The following is a 19,842-nucleotide window of genomic DNA, read 5'->3' on the forward strand; positions in this document are numbered from 1 at the left end:
GTAGCGAAAGAATGCCACTTTTAACACACAAGCACAAATAAAACAAATATTGGTAGGGGACAAATAAAAGGCACCAGAGCTTAGGCATAACCCAGTATGGTGCAGTGCATCAAGATGACAAAGGGTCGAAGGAGAAGAGGAATAGGCAGGGCAGCCATAATAGAGTTTAAGACACCATGAGATAGGAATGCAAATAGAAGAATTCATGTCAATCAGCTCCCAGTAAGTATGGGACAAGAATAGTCACGGTAAGGACCTTAGAGCATTGAACTTCGAGGTAAGGGATATGGGGCAACGGAAACAAATAAGTGTCAAAGATCAACCCCCCAAAAGTTTAGCAGAATCTTTATACAAAAGGGGATTACCATTGTGGCAATGGGGGATGAAGAACGACATGCTTCCGAGTAAAAGTCAAAGCACAAGTCTTAGTAACGCAGAAATCATATTGACGTGATATATATCAATGAGAAAATCCACTAGGACTATAGGTGGGCGCGAACCTACGACCCCGGCATTGCCAGTCGCGTACTCTACCACCAGACCACTGCTGACTTGTTAAGTCATACAACTGGATGCCTACCGAAATTACAGGAAGTCTGGAGGCCCCTCCTGAAGCCAGTCCAAGTTTATACGTATGACCCACAAGCACTCGGGTGGAAGGACAAAGTGGTCCTTCATCTTACGACCCAACTTCAAAAACACACAGAAATTACAATAGTGTGATATTTCAAATGAACAAATCCACAAGGGCCGTGATGAGGGTTCGAACGAGACGAAAGGTTTAAATGTTCATCACAGATGGCCCTTGTGGATTTATTTACAAAAATCACATTAACGTGATATATATCAATGAGAAAATAAACGTCCTAGTTGTAGGATGATACCAGTCATTAATTGCAAATTGGGGCTGGTGCTGAAGGTAAGGGATTATCACCATGACAGCAGATTAAGATTGTCAACATAAAGGGCTGAGAAAATGCCAGTCGGAAGGGAAGAAAGAACATCATTTAGGGCAACCAGGAAAAAGAGTAGAGCACCTTCATATTATTGAAAAGTCAGAAAATGGTACCAAATCACTTTAAACAAACAATGAGAGAGGATGCTTTTTAAGGAAGAGTTGAAAAGTGCCACGAAGGCCAAAACAATGTAGTTGGGATAAAATATTATATCTCCAGGTATCATAAGCCTCTTTCAGGTAAAAAAGAATGACAACAATGGATATATTCACTGTAAAGGCAATATGAATGTATTTCTCCACATCAACTAAGACATCAGTTGTTCTGCAGCATTTGCAGAAGCCAAATTGGAAGGGGTAGATTTAGAGATACTGGTAGTGTTATAAGAACCACAAGTTAACCATACATTCAAAATGTTTGCAGACAAAACTCATCAGTGAAAAGGGAAGAAAACAATAGGGGAACTCCCTTGATTACAAAATTTCCAAATGGGAAGAACCACCACCTCAAGTCAGTCTTCTGGAACTGATGTCACCTGCCAAATACTGTACAGTTATACAGTATATACTGTATTTGCAAATACTAAAACTTGCACCGAGTGAGATGCTCATAGTGAAAGCTATCTAGCCCACCACCGTAAAACTGCAGAGGGACAGGGCAGACTGGAGTTCTGATAGTGAAGCTGTAGGAGAGTTCGAAAGTCCAAGGGACATATTCAATGAGGATAGTATCCACTCGATTTAATGGCCTATATGGGGCTGTACCCAGGTCGTTAAATGCGGGGCTCCGGTATTTCCAAAGTTAAGTGTCGATGATATTTCAAGTAACATTCAGGTAAGATATATTTTGTACAAACAGCCACTTGGTCCACCACTCTAGTGCCTTCTACCCTGTGACATCACAGATTCACAGCACATTGTTTTGATATGTGATGAGGCTGGAGTGTTCATTCTGTGACTTTGTTGGACATATCTACGGATGGATGGATGGAGGGATGGATGGAGAGATGAATGGAGGGTTGGATGGAACAAGACGAGCACAGAAGCTAGCGCCTGAAAAGTGTTACCCTGTTTGTTCACTGACCGACACCAGACCTGCGATGATAGAACCACGGAAATGAAGGACAGGCAATAAGTCTGGAACAAGTTTACCTGTAATCTTGCGGATTTTTCTTCCATATCTAAGGTGGTAAAAGAGCATCAACTGCAATGGTGGAGATATAGGATCTCCAACTCATCCATTTCACCATACAAATGGCCCTATGGGCCACTGCACACGTCTAGAATCAGGTGTCTGTTGGTGTCAGTGTTTTTTCCAAGCCACATGCTTACAGCATTCAGCCTGAATTCTACCATGGAACACACTTCCACATACCACGAAGGGTATAGTGACGAACAGAGTGCAGGGCAGCATCTAATACGGCATCATGAAAAAGGGAGAGGGAAATCGAATGGGTTGAAAAAGAGTAGCATGGAGGGTGAAATATGCCTTACCAAAACAATCACTGAAGGAAGTGAGAGAAGGGTAGAAAGAAAAGAGGGTTATGAGGATAGGGAAATGGTCACTTATTACGAAGGGCATTGATGACATTCCATGTCAAGTCTATATAAATGGAAGAGAAGCAGAGAGAAAGACCAATACAGGATAGGGTGCAAGTGTACAAGTCAATTTGAGTCACCTCTGGAATTCAGGATGGCAATTTCCTGTCGAACAGAACACAAAGAGTAACAGTCAATCAAATAAAATCGAGTCCAAGCGATGTTAAAAGCTCTGTACCTCAAGGTACAGTCCTTGCACCGCTACTGTTCCTTATTCTCATATCAGATATAGACAAAAATACACGTCACAGCTTCGTGTCGTCCTTTGCAGATGACACAAAAATCAGCATGAAAATTACCTCTGCTGAAGACATTGAAAAACTACAAGCAGATGTCAACAAAGTTTTCAATTGGGCAGCAGAAAATAACATGATGTTTAACAGTAGATAAATTTCAGGTACTCGGGTACGGCAAAAATGAGGATCTGAAACATAATACAGGGTACAAAACACAATCGAATCTTCCCATAGTAGGAAAACAGCATGTCAAGGATTTGGGAATAATGATGTCCGACGATCTAACGTTTAGGGAGCATAACCAAGCAAATATTGCGTCAGCCAGAAAAATGATCGGATGGATTACAAGAACTTTCAAATCCAGGGATCCCATGACAATGGTTGTACTCTTCAAGTCACTTGTGTTGTCCCGTCTCGAGTACTGCTCAGTACTCATTTCCCCCTTCAGAGCAGGAGAGACTGCTGAAATAGAGGGAATACAGAGAACATATATGGCACGCATAGACGTGATAAAATGTAGCAGGGAGCATAAGTAAACTGACAGGGGTTCAGTGAAGGAGACATCAGAGAGGAGCAGCCCCTCACTGGCAACCCCTGCAATGGGTGGTTCAATTACCTGAACTAGAATCCTTATATTTGTTCCATTTCATACATACAACCCCCAGAAAAGGCCTTAGGTTAGGTTCAGGGCAACTGAGTAAATAATTATGTGTCCGTTGTGACAGCTCAAAAGGATGGGCTGCACCATGACAAGAAAAAACTTTTGAGGAAGGGGTGAAGGAAGAATTCTATTTTGTGTAGACATTTAAAATGTTATTTCAATCCCTTTCTTATACCATTTCCCCCATTTATATAATTCAGTCATGTTATCCTTTTCTCTAACTTTCTAGATAAAGTAAATTAGAGTAAGCTTAAAAATTTTCTTCATCAATGGTTCCCAATTTCTGGAATTAACTGTTATCCATCTCTGAAGACATTCAAGTAAATTTAGGTCCATTCTATAGTAATGTGACTAAAGCTAAACTTCATAATCTAAATGGGGGCCCTAACAAGTGCAAGATAAAGCTTAATAAAAATATTGATGTCTTATTAATTCTTCTAAATATGAATTCGAGTACAGTATCCTATTTGCCTCATTTTAAATATTTACACACAATATTGTTTTTATTTAAAATCCATACTAATCATGACTTTCAGATTTTACTAGGACAGTTTAAAAAACTCAACTATGATATGGTATATTTATGGTATGATATAGTATAATGATATGATAAGTATAGTTGATATGGGGCTGCACGCAGTGGGATGCATACGAGTGGGACGGGATGGGTATAATTTAGGAGCTGCCTCGTATGGGCCAATTGGCCCCCAGCAAGCACCTGGGTTCTGATGTTCTAACATTCGTACCCCAAAACCAAGAACCAATGCCAGACAGCAGAAACTCACCTGCAGAACGTAGGCACGAACATGTCACGACAACAATGTAGCCAAGAAGATGCCGGGAGCACCACCAAGGAAAGAAGGCCAAAGCCGCACAGGCAGAGAAGTGCAGGGTAGAGGCGAAGGTGGTGCCCCGCACCCATAACACAGAGAAAACCCCGGAGTCCACCCCGTAACTACAAACCAGAACACCCCAGTAGCCACGAGGCTCGGACTGGAGAACAGGAGAAGAGCGAGTGGCGAAGCTCTCAAGAGAAAAGGATGCAAAACACCAGCACTGGTGCACACCGCCCATAACCATAAAACTCCCATGGCGCATGCGCAGGACACTGTCCAAACCGCACAACCCGCTCGGCGGGAAGGCGGCAACTAGGACTACTTCACAAGAAAAGTAGCCAAACAGACTGTGACCCGAGTGATTCACCCAGGAGAAGAAACAACCCAGCTCATGGTAACAGGAGCCAAAAATTAGTAAGCAGGAACATACATAGCAGGCTTATTCACTTAGGAAACGAACCCAAATGGCAACCCAATTGGGCTACAAGTAGCCCAAGCAGGCATCTCAGATTAGGCGCATGCAAAGAAAACGAGCAGTGCTGAGACAGAGCACGGAGAGAAGACACAATAACAATAGAACGAGACAGAACTGCAAATCCAGAATAAGCACGGAAGAGGACCAACAAGCCCTAGAAAGAACTGGAGGGAAACCACACTGAAAGACGACAGACGTTCCAATAATCCGGGAACTAGCGAAAAACCTTCCCGAACCTTCGAGAACACACAGAAGCAAGTACAAGTCACGATGGCACAAAGGCACAGTCGCACCCAAGACCAAAAGTCATGCAGAGCCCCAAGAAGAGGGGAACATGACGGAGAAGTTCCTGTCCCATGAAAAAGAGGGGAATAATGGAGAAGCGCACCCACCGACAGGACGGAACCAACTGACTCAAGGAACAAGGGAACCGAGCCCGGGGAGGGGCCAACGCCCAACAACTTGTACGGAAAGGGGGGAAGGAAAAAACCCAATCTGCGTAACCGCAAGCCCCGACTAGAGGGTAGAAAACTCTCTGCGGGGTCCAACGTGGCTTTAGGCCCCCAAGTCAGCCCCTCCCCAGCCCCGGGAACCCACTCGGCAGGCCCCCCAAAGCCCCCGGCCTCGTAAGAAAAAACCGGGATAGCCGCGAAAATACTAAGGAAGGGAGCCCACCGGCACTCGTACAATACTGCTGGAGGAACAGGCTCGAATGCCCCCGCCGAGGAATTCCCAGAGATCGCCAGTCTCAAAACAAAGCCCCGTCCCGCCCCGACCCCGAACCCACAGACAGTAAGGATCCGGATGCAGGGAAGAAGGGGGGACCACACTAAACCACAACAGGGGAAAGACAAGGGGGCGTGGAAGAAGCCGAAAAAACCAAGACCCAACATCAACCAAAACAGGGCAGCCTCGGGGCTTCTGGGGAGCAAACAACCAACAGCATTGCCACCATCGAAGCTCAATGTGCAACACCCGTGTTGCCTGCGCCTGCATAGTCAGCATAAGACTGGGTAACCGAGTCACAAACAAGCAACAAAACTCGCAGGACTCTGGGCCGAAGGTGTCACCGACCCCACAGGCAGTAGATGGAGGCAAAGACAGAGTGTGTCACTCGGACACAAGGGGACAGAGCAACCTTCAAACTTGCTGGAAGCGAGGGGGGGTCCCCGGGGTCACATCCATCAGACCTGCTCGCCCCCAGGGGTTTCCCAGGGTCCCAAGCGTTTACTATAATAGGACTTGCGCTCAGGTAATCCCAGGCAGGGTACTGCTAACCAGCACCCAAGTCTACCAAACAACGTTTCTAAGAACTGAACCCCCGGGACGTGTACACTCATGGGGACCTAGCAGGGGGAACCACTGGAAGAAGGAAGAATGCTCAGTACACAGGAGGCAAAGAACGAAGGCAACCATCCCCCACCAGGTAGGCAGACAAAAAAAAAAAAAAAAAAAAAAAAAAAAAAAGCAAGAGGACAGCGTACCCAGGTGGAACAGAGCCGGCCGCCATGATTGGTGAAAACAAGCTGAGCAGTACCCTGCGCCCCACCAGTGCAAACTGCCCCTTACCCTAAGGCGAACAAGGGAGAAAGAACACCCAAGCACACAAAGGGCAGCCGAAAACCAAGCAGTAAATGGCCTAGCAGGGGTAGAACCCAAGGAACTTGTGGAAGGTGGCCCCAAGCCCCAAGGGCAGTATTTACAGGGCACCTAGGGAGGAAACCCTAGGAACATGCAGCCTGAGTTCTGGAGAATCACTCTCGGCTCACCCACCACCTAGAAGACAGCCACCACACTCTAGGTACAGTGCTGAAACAACCACCGGAACTGGAGCACACGACCTAAGCCTCTAGCATCAGCCAAAGAACTCAGGTGTGGAGAGCCGGTGTGGGGCTCCCCCTTCCCCCTCCCGGGGAGGGGAGGAACTTCGCAGATAGCAGCGCGGCGACGTGTGATGTCATACTAGTTTGCTCGTTTTTGTTTGGGGAGTTCTATCCACTAGTTCGGCTTTGGTAGCAATTTAACCAGAATAGGGGTTTGTTTTCGGACGCTTACCTTTCTGGGTGCCTGACCCGGTCAATGGCAGACATAGAATGCTTCCAACCACACGGGGATTTCTATAGGCCATTGCTCCCCTTGCCTCTCTGAGGGGGGCCAGGTTCTGGCTCGTGGTCCTCGGAAGGCCGTAGAACTCCATACACATGACTGACGCCAAAGTCTGACATTAGCATAACAGCCTGGATAAGCTCCAGGGAGCCAACGGGGCTTCCCCCAGAAAATGTGATGGTCTCCCCGCCTAGAATACAGTACTTATAATATGGCATAATATCAACACTGTACAAGTCGCTGGTGCACCCTCATCTAGACAACTGTATCCATGCATGAGGAACTAACTTTCAAAAAGGACATATCTGGTTTGAAGGAAGTTAAACACACAAAAATCCTCCCAAAACTAAGTTGACTCTCATACCAGGAATGGTGGAGATACTAACTACTGACAAAACTATCAACACAGCAAACTGGACATGACAGGATTCATATCATCAAGATCTTTAAAATACTGAACAAGTTGTAGGATATTAACTCAGACCACTTCTTTAAAAGGTCAAATATAATACATGCAAGGGGCAACAGCTTTAAGCTCAACAAGTCATAATGTCAGACAGAAAATAGGAGATTCTTTTTCACCCATAGGGTTAAAAACCTGTGGAACTGCCTACCTGGCAAAGCTGTAAATGCCAAGATATTACCTCAGTTTAAAATCCAGAGAAAAAAAAAAAATCCTTAGGAACAATGGGTGGACCTCTGACAAGCCGGTAGCTTCCTGTCTCCATTGATGCCACTAGGGAGACAGTGGCCCTCAAGTAGAGGTAAATTCAGGTAAATTATATTTTTAAAGGTGATGCAAATCTTATATGCAGTATCTTACCTGCTTAGTATGGAATCGAACTGTAACCTGAGCAAAAACATTGTCTTTGCTAATTAGGTCTGTACATCTTGCATGCACTACACGTGGGGGCTCCAAAGAACCGAGGAACTGCCATCTGACGGTGCTTCTGTGAATTTGATGGGTGACCAGAGGGTAAGCTCGCTCAGTTACTGTCTGATGAAGTCTCTTTTTGTCAAAGCTTAAAAAAAAAAAAAAAAAAAAAAATTAATACATTTTACTAATATTTGTTAAATTTTTTAGCAACATTATTTTCATACTGATTTGAATAAAAATAAGAGGGAACACCTGCAAAATCTTACTTTGTTAAAGCCTTGTGTGTGTCGATATAAATTTGTTGTGCCTCTTCGGCAAAATCCTTGGGGTCAAATTCCTCATCAAACTGTCTTATTTTTCTAATTGCCATCATGGATCTGCCCTTTTTCTCCAGGAGCCGAATCTTTTGTTTTGCTCCCTATGAAAGAAACAATGGTGGTTAATATAGTACAAGTACAGTATAAATATACTGTATATAGCATATTCACAGCACAGTTATCTCCTATTTATTTAGTTCTTATTATCTATTTATCTATTTTTCATCTATAGTCTATTTACTTATTTATTTATTTATGGTCATACAGTGGAACCTTGAGCGACAAGCATCTCCATCTACGAGCATTTCAAGTAATGAGCGAGCCACTCTCCGAAAATTTGTCTCGATTGATGAGCTTACGCTCTATTAACGAGGAAACCATGTGGTGCTTCCTAGCGTTCTCTCTGGTTCTCGCAAATTCTCGGACACCTCCGACGATGCTAATATTTTTTTTTTTAAAGATGCCAATGATGTTGGGATGTAAAGGGGTGAGTGTTGTAATGTTGCAAAGTATTGATTTTTGTTTTAGAAAAAATTGAAAAAAATTGAAAAATTTTGAAAAAAAAATGTTAAAAAGGTTTATTCAGTGTATGTCAAGTAGGCTGCTCCATGTTTCTTAAAAAAAAATTTTAACAAATTCGAAAAAAGGAAGAATGTCATAAAGGTTCGTTCAGTGTGTGAATGGTAGGCTGCTCCATTATTAAATAAATGAAAAATACAAAATAAATTGAACACATTTGAAGCAAAGAAAGATTGTCATAATGGAGCATCATACCTGACAAACACTGAACGAACCTTTATGACATTTGTCCTTTTTTCAAATTTGTTCAATTTTTTTTTTGTTTCATTTTTTTTTAAGAAACAGAGCACCCTACCTGACATACTCTGAACAAACTTTTTGCTATAGAAAATGAAAAAATAAAAAAAAATGAACAAAGTTGAAAATAGAATAAATGTTATAAAGGTTCGTTCAGTGTTTGCCAGGTAGGCTGCTCCATTATTTAAAAAATTTAATATCATATGGACGTTTTTCGGCAGTAGAACGGATTAATTTAGTTTCCATTACTAGTATTTTAAATGGGGAAATTTGTTTTGAAAGACGAGCATTTCACATGACGAGCTCGGTGCCGGAACGGATTAACCCTTAGACCGAGCAATACATACATGTACGGATGATTTGAGAAACCAAACCGTAACTGCGCAATACATTAATAGCTGTTTTAGTGTCTAGCGCCTTAATTTAAATGTCACGCGTGGGATAGGGGCAGCTATAGTGAAGCCACGAATGATAGTTGACAGATGCCACCTAGAAAGAAAATCGTGGCCAACATACATGGGTGTGAGAGCTTCAGTATTGAGCGAGCCACCAAGGCTGACGCATGCACCATAAGCGCATAGCACTGCTGTTCAGCTTGTGACCACAGCATCGCCTACAAATGTCAAAATATACATGTTCATGCTATTATTTAGCGATGATAGTATTACAGAAGACCCCTGACTGTGACAAGACTGTCCAGGATTCTGATAATAGCAGGATTGTGGTGATATTTAGCGCTGTGCTCCATGGAGGGAGGAGTAATGCTGTGGGAGGGAGGGTGGTGGAGTTGTCTTCTGACTCCATGTGGCCACCTTTTATTGACTGCACTCACCATACCAGCTTAGTGGTTCACTATGGTGAACACAAATGTAGATACTTATATATAACATGTGTATAGAGTGTAATAACAGCAATAGGAGTAGGTTGGGAGCTGCCATTTTGGTGAGGGAGGTGCGTCGTCTGCACGACTTGTCATGTTGTTTACTGGTGGCCACTATGGTCTTAGGGCACCATACCAGCTTATTTGTACAGGTATGGTGAATAAAACAGGTAGATACTTATATATAATGTGAATATAGCGTAATAACACCACAAACAATATAGTTGGAGGAGAAATATTAGTACGTCTGGCCTTGAGGGCGGCCGCAACCAGCTGACTGTGTGAGTAGCTACATTTTATTGCCTTTGCTCGCCATACAAGCTTAGATGTACAATTATGGTAAACAAAACATGTGAATACTTATATATAATGTCTGTGTATAGTGAATAGATTAAAAAACAGTATTGTGGGAAGAGAATGAGGGCGAGTAAGGTGTTGTTGAGGGAGGGAGTGGCAGCGAGTGGCTGGCTGGTGTGTGTGGGTCATTCCTCGTTGCATTTTGACTCACAATACCAACTTAGTGGTTCGAGTATGGTGAGCAAAACATGCAGATACTTATATATAACCTGTGTATATAATATAACTATTTGTTTATTGTTTTATGAACATAATAATTGAATCACTAATATGTACACCATAATTGAGTACAGCGATGGTTCACACATTTTATTATATAAATATATCACAATGCACACTATTGAATAATATTATTGCAAAAATACAAAGAAAAAATCAGAGACATTGAAATAATTAGGTAATAATATAGTTGTGGCAACTGCCGCCTGACAGCTCGGGCAGAGCAGACCTCGTCTGGCGAAGGCTCTGTCAACGCCCCTTTTCTGGGGGGGAGCCCCTATGGCTCCCCGGAGCTTACCAGGCTGATATGCTAATGTCAGACTTTGGCATCAGTCATGTGTAAGTTCTTGTGGACCAACCGGGGATCATGAGCCAGAACCTGGCCCCCTCAGAGAGGCAAGGGGAGCAATGGCCTATAGAAACCCCCGTGTGGTTGGAAGCATTCTATGTCTGCCATCGACCGGGTTAGGCACCCAGAAAGATAGGCGTCCCAAAACAAAGCCTATTCTGGTGAAAATTGCAACCAAAAACTGAACGAGTGGATAGAACTCCCCAAACAAAAACTAGTAAACTAGTATGACGTCACCTGTCATTGCACCGCTGTCTGCGCAGCTCCCCCCTCTCCGGGAGGGGGAAGGAGTAGCCCCAGACCTACCACGCTGGCAATCCACACCCCAGTTCTGAGGCTGGATGTCAAAACGCGCGAAAAAAAAACGCCAACCGGAAGGAGGGAGGGTTGCCAGGGAGCCTCCGGGACTCGCCCAGAAAATGGAGTTTCATTACAATCAACACTGGTTTTCTGGGGAGGAGTCCCTATGGCTCCCCGAAGCTAACTACCTACAAAGGAAGAGAATAGGGACAGACCACATCCGCGGACCCAAAGCGACACAGGCCCGACTGGGCCCAGGAATGTGTACAAGGTAATGAGCAGCCAAGGACCCTACTCGGCCCAGGAATGTGTACAAGGTAACGAGCAGCCAAGGACCCTACTCGACAGTCAAATACCCCGTGCCCGAGTGTCCTCCCAGGACACAATACCAAAGACAGCGGCAAGAGCCGCGAACTTGCGGACGTCATGGGCATGGAGATAGACCGCAGGCTGGCAAGCCATAAGAACCCCGAGGGCGACCCACACCCTGGAACAGGGAAGAAGGGAACAGGAGCAACCCAAAGCGCGTCCACGGACCCAGAAGCCGCGGCGCGCCCAAAACGGGGGAAAGCCGCAACCGGACAAAAACAAAATGCACCCCCAGCCTAAGCAACCAAGCATCAACAACCCAGGGACCCCTCCGGAAAGCAGCAGTCTCATTCTTCGCCAGAAAAGAAGAAGGCAGCAGACGACCAAACCGATCACCCCGACCGAAGGAGCCGAAAACGATGGAAGCCCCGCCCCGACCCTGAACCCACAGACTGTAAAGACCCGGATGTTGGGAGGAAGGGGAAAGGGACCCGACAAGACCACCAACGAAAACGGGGCAGCCTTGGGGCTTCCGGGGAGCAAACAACTAGCACATTGCCACTGAAACCCAATGTGCAACACTCATGCAGCCTGCACCCACATAGTCAGCATAAGACTGGGTAACCGAGCCACAACAAGCAACAAAACTTGCAGGACCCCCCGGGCCAAAGGTGTCACCGACCCCACAGGCTGCAGAAGGAGGCAAAACCTGAGAGTCACCCTGAGACAAGGGGACAAAGCAACCCTCGAACTCACACAAAGCGAGGGGGGGACTCCAGGGCCACATCTATCGGGCCCACGCTCCCCCTAGGGGTTTCCCAGGGTCCCGAGCGTTTACTATAAGAGGACTCGTGCTCAGGTAATCCCAGGCAGGGTACTGCTAACTGGCACCCATGGCTAGCAAACAACATACTAAGAGCTGAACCCCCGGGACGTGTACACTCATGGGGACCTAGCAGGGGAAACCACCGGAAGAAGGAAGAGAACTCGCCACAAAGGGGAAAAGAACCAAAGGCAGAGCCCCCCACCAGGTAGACAAACAAAAAGAAAAAGAAAACCCCGCAAGAGTACAGCGTACCCAGGCGGAACAGAGCCAGCCGCTATGATTGGTGAAAACAACAGGTAACAACATCAGGGTGAAAGAAACTCTGCCCATTTTGGTTTCTGCCGGCGCCGGGAATCGAACCCTGGCTACGTATCCAGCATGCTGTCCACTCAGCCACCAGCGCCCTTATTTTAAAAATCCATGATCCATATATAATCCATATATAATCCATATAAAATCCACATATGAATGAGATTGGGTGGTTATAAATAGGATCTGCCTTGTATGGGCCAACAGGCCTTCTGCAGTTACCTTTAGTCTTATGTTCTTATCTGAACAGGTATGGACAGAACCTTTAACATCTCCAGAGCTTTGAATTAATTTGAGACCCATGTAGGATCTCATTAACTACCATTTGGGCTGCCCGATAAACATAACCAACTGTAAATTGGAGCACCATGACCGTCCACGGGTTCAAAGGCCAAAGGAAACGACTCGAAAGGTTAAAAAATCGTGGGACCAGGAGCGAGCAAACAGCGCGAGCCATTGATGGGGCGATGGGGAAGCCAATGGGGCAAAAGAGCCTACACCCCTTACAAGAAGCAGACCAGTGAGCAGAGCGATCACCACGCCGACCAGACGTCACTAGCTCCGAAACTGACATCACTGGCCTACCACGATTGGAGGAACCCTGGACCTTGGTATGACCCTTCCGGGAAAAACTACCACGTCCACCCCAGACAACCATCAAGTCCAACATGGGACGACAACTAGACAAAGCTGCCTGCAGAAACTGCATGACAGCAGACTCCGCACATCGCAACGGTCAAAAAGGCGACGAAAACCTAAGAGCCAGGGCCCAAGCAGATTCCAAGGAGAGTGCAAGCATGGCCAGTCAGCACACGTGGCGAGAGGCAAAAAACAGAGACACTGCCTCTTTGAGAATTGGCACATACAACTTCTTCAAGGCAGCCAATGCCCAAGTCATCGAGACAAGTGCACTGGAAGAAGACCCTGTTCCCAACATCGTCTTCAAGTCAGTCTGAGGACAGCTAGAGAAGGGAAAAGAAACGCAAGACCGAGGCCAAATGCCCACAGGTGCACAAATCCTCAGCTACCAAGGAAGCCGAAAGGGAGAGAACCATCCCGTGCAGCTGCACAACACCAACATCCCGAGGAAGCACAGGGGCGAACAAGCATGCATTTAGGCGCTCAAACTCGACCCCCCAGGTAAACCTGCACAATAGTAGATGTCTCCTGCCACTCAAGTGTGCGGGTCTGACAAAACCCATGCCATGACCCCAATGATAAGAAAGGGCAGTCTGCCAGCCAGGAAGACTGGTAACGCACTCAATAGGGGAAAGTAGAACTAACTCAATAGACGGAGGATCCATCACTGAGGTGGAATCTGGGTCTCGTAGGAAGTAAGCCGCAACATCCTCCCGAACCTCCCTAGGCGGGATTCGAGAAGATGAAAACCTCTGGAAAGAATTTAAGAACCCAAAGGAACCCAGAACCGAACCTGGGGAGGAGCTGAACAAAAATCATGTCATATAGGGAAGGTGGGTAAGAAAACCCCTCCCTCTGCAACAACAAGCCCTGCAAGGAGGGCAGTGTATCAACACCCAAGCGGGGTCAAACAGGGCAAGGCCCCCCCCCCTCCAAGTCAACTCCTCCTCAGCTCCAGTATCCTCATCAGGATCCGGGGCAAAGCCCGTCCTCCACACCCACAGCCCCTGAAGAAAAGGCCGAGTCCAGAGGAAAGGCTGAGAAGAAGGGAGTCCGCTGGTAAGATCCGGAAGCCTCGGCAGGAGGAGCAGGCTTGAATAATGCCTCTGTTGCCGACCCGGATGGGGCAGCCAGATACAATCAGAACCCATAATAACTGGTGTTTTCTCTCCCGATACAAAATGCAGCCAGTGATGGCAGACATCCTTACTAACGATAAGGTTTTCCCATAGTCAGGGACAGAAAGCCATTTAGGCCAGGTCCTACTAAGCCAACTACTGACCTTCCCCACAATGCAACCCACAACAGTTGCCCAACTCCCAGGTACAGCCAGTACAAATTTATTGCTAGATAAACACAGGGATCAAGTGAAAGGAAACATTGCCCAATTGCTTCTGCCCAGCCTCATGGCCCTTGAGGCTATGATGCTGACCACGGTACCAAAGAACCTGGCTTAGGAATGTTGTACGACTGGTAATTTTTCAATAAGTAGGTTAAAACACTTTTGCTCGGCGACAACTCAGCATTGAGTCCTCCGTAAAATAGAGGGAAGTCCGGTAAGGACTCAACATTGAGTCCTTGGCAGTAATTGGCGGGCGGCAAATTGGCGGCTGCTTCGGGAGGGGGCGCGCCACGATTTTGGACATTATATGCATATACTCCTGTAGGGAATTTCATTGCGAATACATTGGTACCAAAATGAAAGACTTAGGACCAGAATTAAGTAACAAAGTTGAAAAGAGTATACCCATTTTATTGTTCTTTATTAGCGCTCACTGGAGTAACGCTCCGTCACTTTCTCTGTTTGCTGGGGTGGTACGCCGGGCTTTTGGACTTTATATTTGCATATACTGTACTCCTGTAGGGAATTCTATTGTGAACACAATGATTATTTGCATATACTGTACTCCTGTAGGGAATTCTATTGTGAACACAATGATACCAAAATGAAAGACCTAGGATGAGAATTGAGATGTCAAAAGTAATAGTGTGTGTACACATTTTATTGCTCTTGTGCGCCCCCAGGTAACACGCTATCACTTTCTCACTTTCTCGCCGGACTTTTGGGCTTCATATGCATTTAGTCCTGTAGAGAATTTCATTGTGAATACATTGATACCAAAATTAAAGACCTAGGACCAGAATTGAGGTAACAAAGTTGAAAAGAGCATACCCATTTTATTGCTCTTTATTTGTGCTCATGAGGTAACACACTGTCACTTTCTCTGTTTGCTGTAGGTGGTATGCCAGGCTTTTGGACTTTATATTTGTATATATTCCTGTAGGAAATTCTATTGTGAACACAATGATACCAAAATGAAAAACCTAGGACGAGAATTGAGGTGACAAAACTGAAAAGAGTGTAAACATTTTATCGCTCTTGTGCGCTCCCGGGTAACTTTCTCTCACTTTCTCTGTTTGTTGCGGATGGTACGCTGGGCTTTTGGACTTTGTATGCCTTTAGTCCTGTAGAGAATTCTATTGCGAACACAATACCAAATTGAAAAACCTAGGACGAGAATTGAGGTAACAAAGTTGAAAAGAGTACACACTTTTCAGAATTACAGCACGCTCCAGCGGAATGCCCAAACCAACCCAGGGTAGTGAGGTGCACGTGCGCTCAGAGCATCAAAGTGTTAACCTGGGAAGGGACCCTAAGCTGGAGAAAAGGTGAAGGTCATCATGAAAACCTGTGTTGCCAATGTATTCATTCTCTTCAGGTCAGTACTCTTCTTACCAAGGATCTTCTCAATGCCATTTAGCCCAAGAGGAGCTCTTAGGAATGTTGTCCTTGGAACTAGTTAAGAGGGTTGCATGAAAAACCCCTTTTACTCAAGATATGATGAAAGGATCAAAGATTACTCCTCACATAGCAGGGCTTACAGCAACCTGGGTTTACTCCTTGCGGCTGAATTTTTGTGTACATCTTTCAAGAGGGAAACTGAGAAACCAGCCAGGATATCACCACCTAACAATGGGATTTTAAGTTCACCAGACAAATTATCAGCAAGTTCTTTACAAAGCAAAAATGGAGAGGAGCAAGGAAGACCACCCTGCTGGGACACCATCACATGATAAATTTGTTTTCACAAAATGCATATCCAGTACATTATATACATAGCGACTTTCAACATTATATATATCCAATAAAATAATAATTTGTCTACTTTCATCATACAGTGATAAGCATGCTTTAAAATGTTTTATGAGTATAGATGCTGTATTTTATGAACTGTGAGCATGGAGGCATAGGGGGGTACCCTATTATTATATATTCACAGTCGACACATTTTTTAACTAACATTTATCAATATAAATGTAGATGGAACATTTCTTTAACTTTGCTATATATCCCACAAGCAAATATATCTTGTGTACTAAATATCAACTCACTGCTTTTGATGTGGCAGACAGTTTTCCATCACCTTCAGGGGGTACATATGCCTCAAATGTTCCTGCCGTGCTTGATATTACGAAGGGTTTCTCCTGCCATGGACGCACAGGCTGAATACCCTTTTCCTTCATCTGAAAAACAAACAAATCTCAAAGTTAAGATAAAATGGAGAGCCCTTTACAGCCTGAAATCAATGAGGCCCATGAAAATTTAAAGATCTGACAGTTAGAACCAAGGAAAACTAATACAGTACTGTAGTTAGGTCTAGATTATTCAAATTAAATGAAATGAACATCTTTTGGCTTGGCAGGATTTACAGATACAGTTATCTTAATTTGTCTTTTACAGAATGTACGGTATAAAAAATGTATAATTGTATATGCATATACTGTATTATAATATATGGTATAGCACTGTTAGTGATGGTAATGTCTACTCACAGACATAATAACATAGGATAAAACCCAAATTTGTGTATTTGTGAAATTTACACCAAGTCTTTTGCACTCTCCTGAGCGCTTTGTCAGGGTCTGAGTGTTTGATTAGGACAAGACTTGCATCTCAACGTCAAATCAACGTTCACCTTTGATTAGACGATGAGATGTAAGTCTCATCCTAATCACATACTCAGACCATATGAATGAGCTACCAGAAGGAATACAGAATTAAATGAACACGTTTACTGATGCACAGCTTATTCAAAATGCATCAGATGCATTTTGGTGAGTATGATACACCACATGATTCAAACATGTGCTGATGCACCTGTCCAAATCATGCAATGCCTCATAAAATGTCCCAATATTCAGATTTTATATAAAAAAAATTCTCCCACTGTTCCTTTGACTCTTATGTCCCCTCGGTAAAATCCTCAATGAATATGGTTCCTTTGATATCACTCGTCTTTGCTTTAGTGTCGACATCTGAAGGATATTGAGAAACTTTGCAATATTCTGTGTCACGGATAGTGCTACAGTCTTCCAAGCTTGGTACCTATTGGTACTTACTTATTTGTAATGGATTTTTGTGTGTAAGTATAAGTATTCCTGCAATCATATTTTTTGCAGAGTAAAGGCACTTTTACCTTGGGTATTTGTTTATCTACTGTATTTACAACAAATCTTTCGATCAGTTGCCCGAGTTCTCAATATACCATATACACGTCACCACCTTACACTAATAGAGAAAGAAAGCCATGCAAGTACTGTACAGTACTGTACTTTTGCTAAAAATAAAAATTCTCAAATCTCTTCATATTTTCAAAAGCCTACATCTGTAATAATGCTTAAACCATTGGTGACACAAAATACAGCTTTGACCATGAAATACAATAACTAAGAATATTTCCTTCTAGAATATATTAATGGATAACTATACACAAAGAAATATGATGGAGAGAGAAAGGCACAAATTTATAATGAAAATGAATTGTTTAGATAAGTTTTTTTTTTATGGACAAGGACCTCAAGATGAAGATACCCACTTCTACCAAATAGCAGCTAACAAATTAATAAATCCCCCTCAATCATGTGCTCTAGAGTGCCTGTACAAAGGGACTGCTTGTATCAACACTCTTTTCTTACAATCATAGATGACAATTTAACAGTCTAGACCCTAAAGTACATAAAAGAGCAGTACAGAAGGAGAGAGGGTAAAGATACTGTATTAAAAATTTAAACTCATCTACCTACCTGGTCACATACAAACACTACAATAATTATGTTTCTTCTCACACTACTGTTAAGTGGTCTGATATGTAAATCTCATTTTATGAATTATCCACCAAAATAATAATTAAATCAACACAAAACTTTAATAATTGAACTAACTTTGGCTCGGAGCTCATCAGGAGACATATCTTCCATTTCAGCCTTCTCATTTAAGTCTGGAAGTTCTACTTTGATGAACTGAAAATAAATACAAAGTAAATTGTAAAGAAATACTGATTAGTGAAAGAATTGCCTACCATATAAACCTAAAAAATTATAGTATATAAGCACTGATATGAATATATTTTACCCATATTTGTGTATTCATAGATATGTGAAATAACTCAAGACCGACATCTCAAATTTTGACAATGCTAATTATAAGCGGAGCTTTCATCCTGTAACTCTACTCGGGTAATTACATTCAATTTGACCAAGTGGCAGTTGTATTTTATTAAGCTTACAATTTATCCATGCAGATATGTCTCTTAATTAAAAGTTTAAAAAAGACCTTGTCTTGCAATGGATGAATATGGGCAAGGATAATGTGCCAATAGAATATACCAATATAGGCAGGTGTTGCACAAAAACATTGCATGGACAACCATACATTAAAAAAAAAAAAGGGACAACCAATGTTTGGAATGTGAAGCACAACTGAGTTAACTGATTTATAAACGTGTCTACACTGTGTAGCTACATATAATCATCAATTTGTTTACGCAAATGATTTACTTATATTGCTATAGAAAGAATGGAAAGATTGCTGTACTTTAATAATATAATATCACAGAACAAAAGATGTTCAATACAGTATGTTCATCCACTCATGTGAAGTGGTATTCAATAGTTCTAAATCAGTATGACTTTCCACATTTCCACCAACATGCATTAAATTCTTACAATTTATGAGCCTCTTTTGGATTTTGGCAAATTTTTCCGATAGCAAAATTATTTGGGATTTTTAAGGAATCTGACATATTGAGTTCTGTTTTTTGAGGTTGGACTGCAGCCTCAATTTAGTGAGCTATACAGGAACAGGCCTACATTATTGTCAATGCATCCTCCGAATAGACAGTACATTTTAATACTAAATGTAATAAGTACATTTCCTGACTGTCCTGCACAGTACATAATTAAACTTATTGTGCCGTTACATTTACCTCCATATATATTCTCCTCATTTTCTGTTAAGATACTCAAAATTTTAGGATGAAGTTTTCATGTTCAATTCTATATACACAAGTTTTAAATATAAAGAATTTCTTTTTCAGTTTTATTAAATAGAGATTTTGTACAAAATTTTAAAATATCCTGAGTTACTTTATAATTTACTGAAAGATTTTAGTTTTGTTTTATTAGTTTTATAAAACTGTAATATCAGCCTTTACATTGTGAACAATTTGATACTAAAATTAAAGGTGTAACACTAAATTTTATGTCAGAACACTGGAAAAATATAAATAATTTTGTGATGATGAGTGTCCAAAATTAAAATATTTGTTAAAATTCCAGTTATTGCTTTATTATTATCGGACTAGTTTTAAAATAAGCGCCTTTATATTGCAAACAATTTGATACCGAAACGAGCGACGTAACACAAAAAGTGATGTTATCAAACTGAACGAGTATACACATTAGGTTGCTGGTGTGATAATTGGCTCTCGTTCACA

The 19,842-nt window shown here is 43.0% G+C and overlaps 1 protein-coding gene across 4 annotated transcripts in view; it reads right to left on the bottom strand.

Annotated features, from left to right (window-relative positions):
• The window catches only part of LOC123767742 (large ribosomal subunit protein mL45), a 53,302-nt gene that overhangs the window by 28,667 nt on the left and 4,793 nt on the right, over positions 1-19,842 (bottom strand). For all 4 annotated transcript variants that reach the window (XM_045757706.2, XM_045757707.2, XM_045757708.2 and 1 more), the window contains exons 3-6: positions 18,290-18,367; positions 16,460-16,591; positions 8,012-8,163; positions 7,692-7,890 (exon numbers count right to left, since the gene is read on the bottom strand). In XM_045757706.2, the coding sequence (XP_045613662.2) occupies positions 7,692-7,890; positions 8,012-8,163; positions 16,460-16,591; positions 18,290-18,367 (561 nt within the window). The remainder of the gene's footprint in view (positions 1-7,691; positions 7,891-8,011; positions 8,164-16,459; positions 16,592-18,289; positions 18,368-19,842) is intronic.

The sequence above is a fragment of the Procambarus clarkii genome, chromosome 67, assembly GCF_040958095.1.
Source record: "Procambarus clarkii isolate CNS0578487 chromosome 67, FALCON_Pclarkii_2.0, whole genome shotgun sequence".
NCBI classification, from domain to species: Eukaryota; Metazoa; Arthropoda; class Malacostraca; order Decapoda; family Cambaridae; genus Procambarus; species Procambarus clarkii.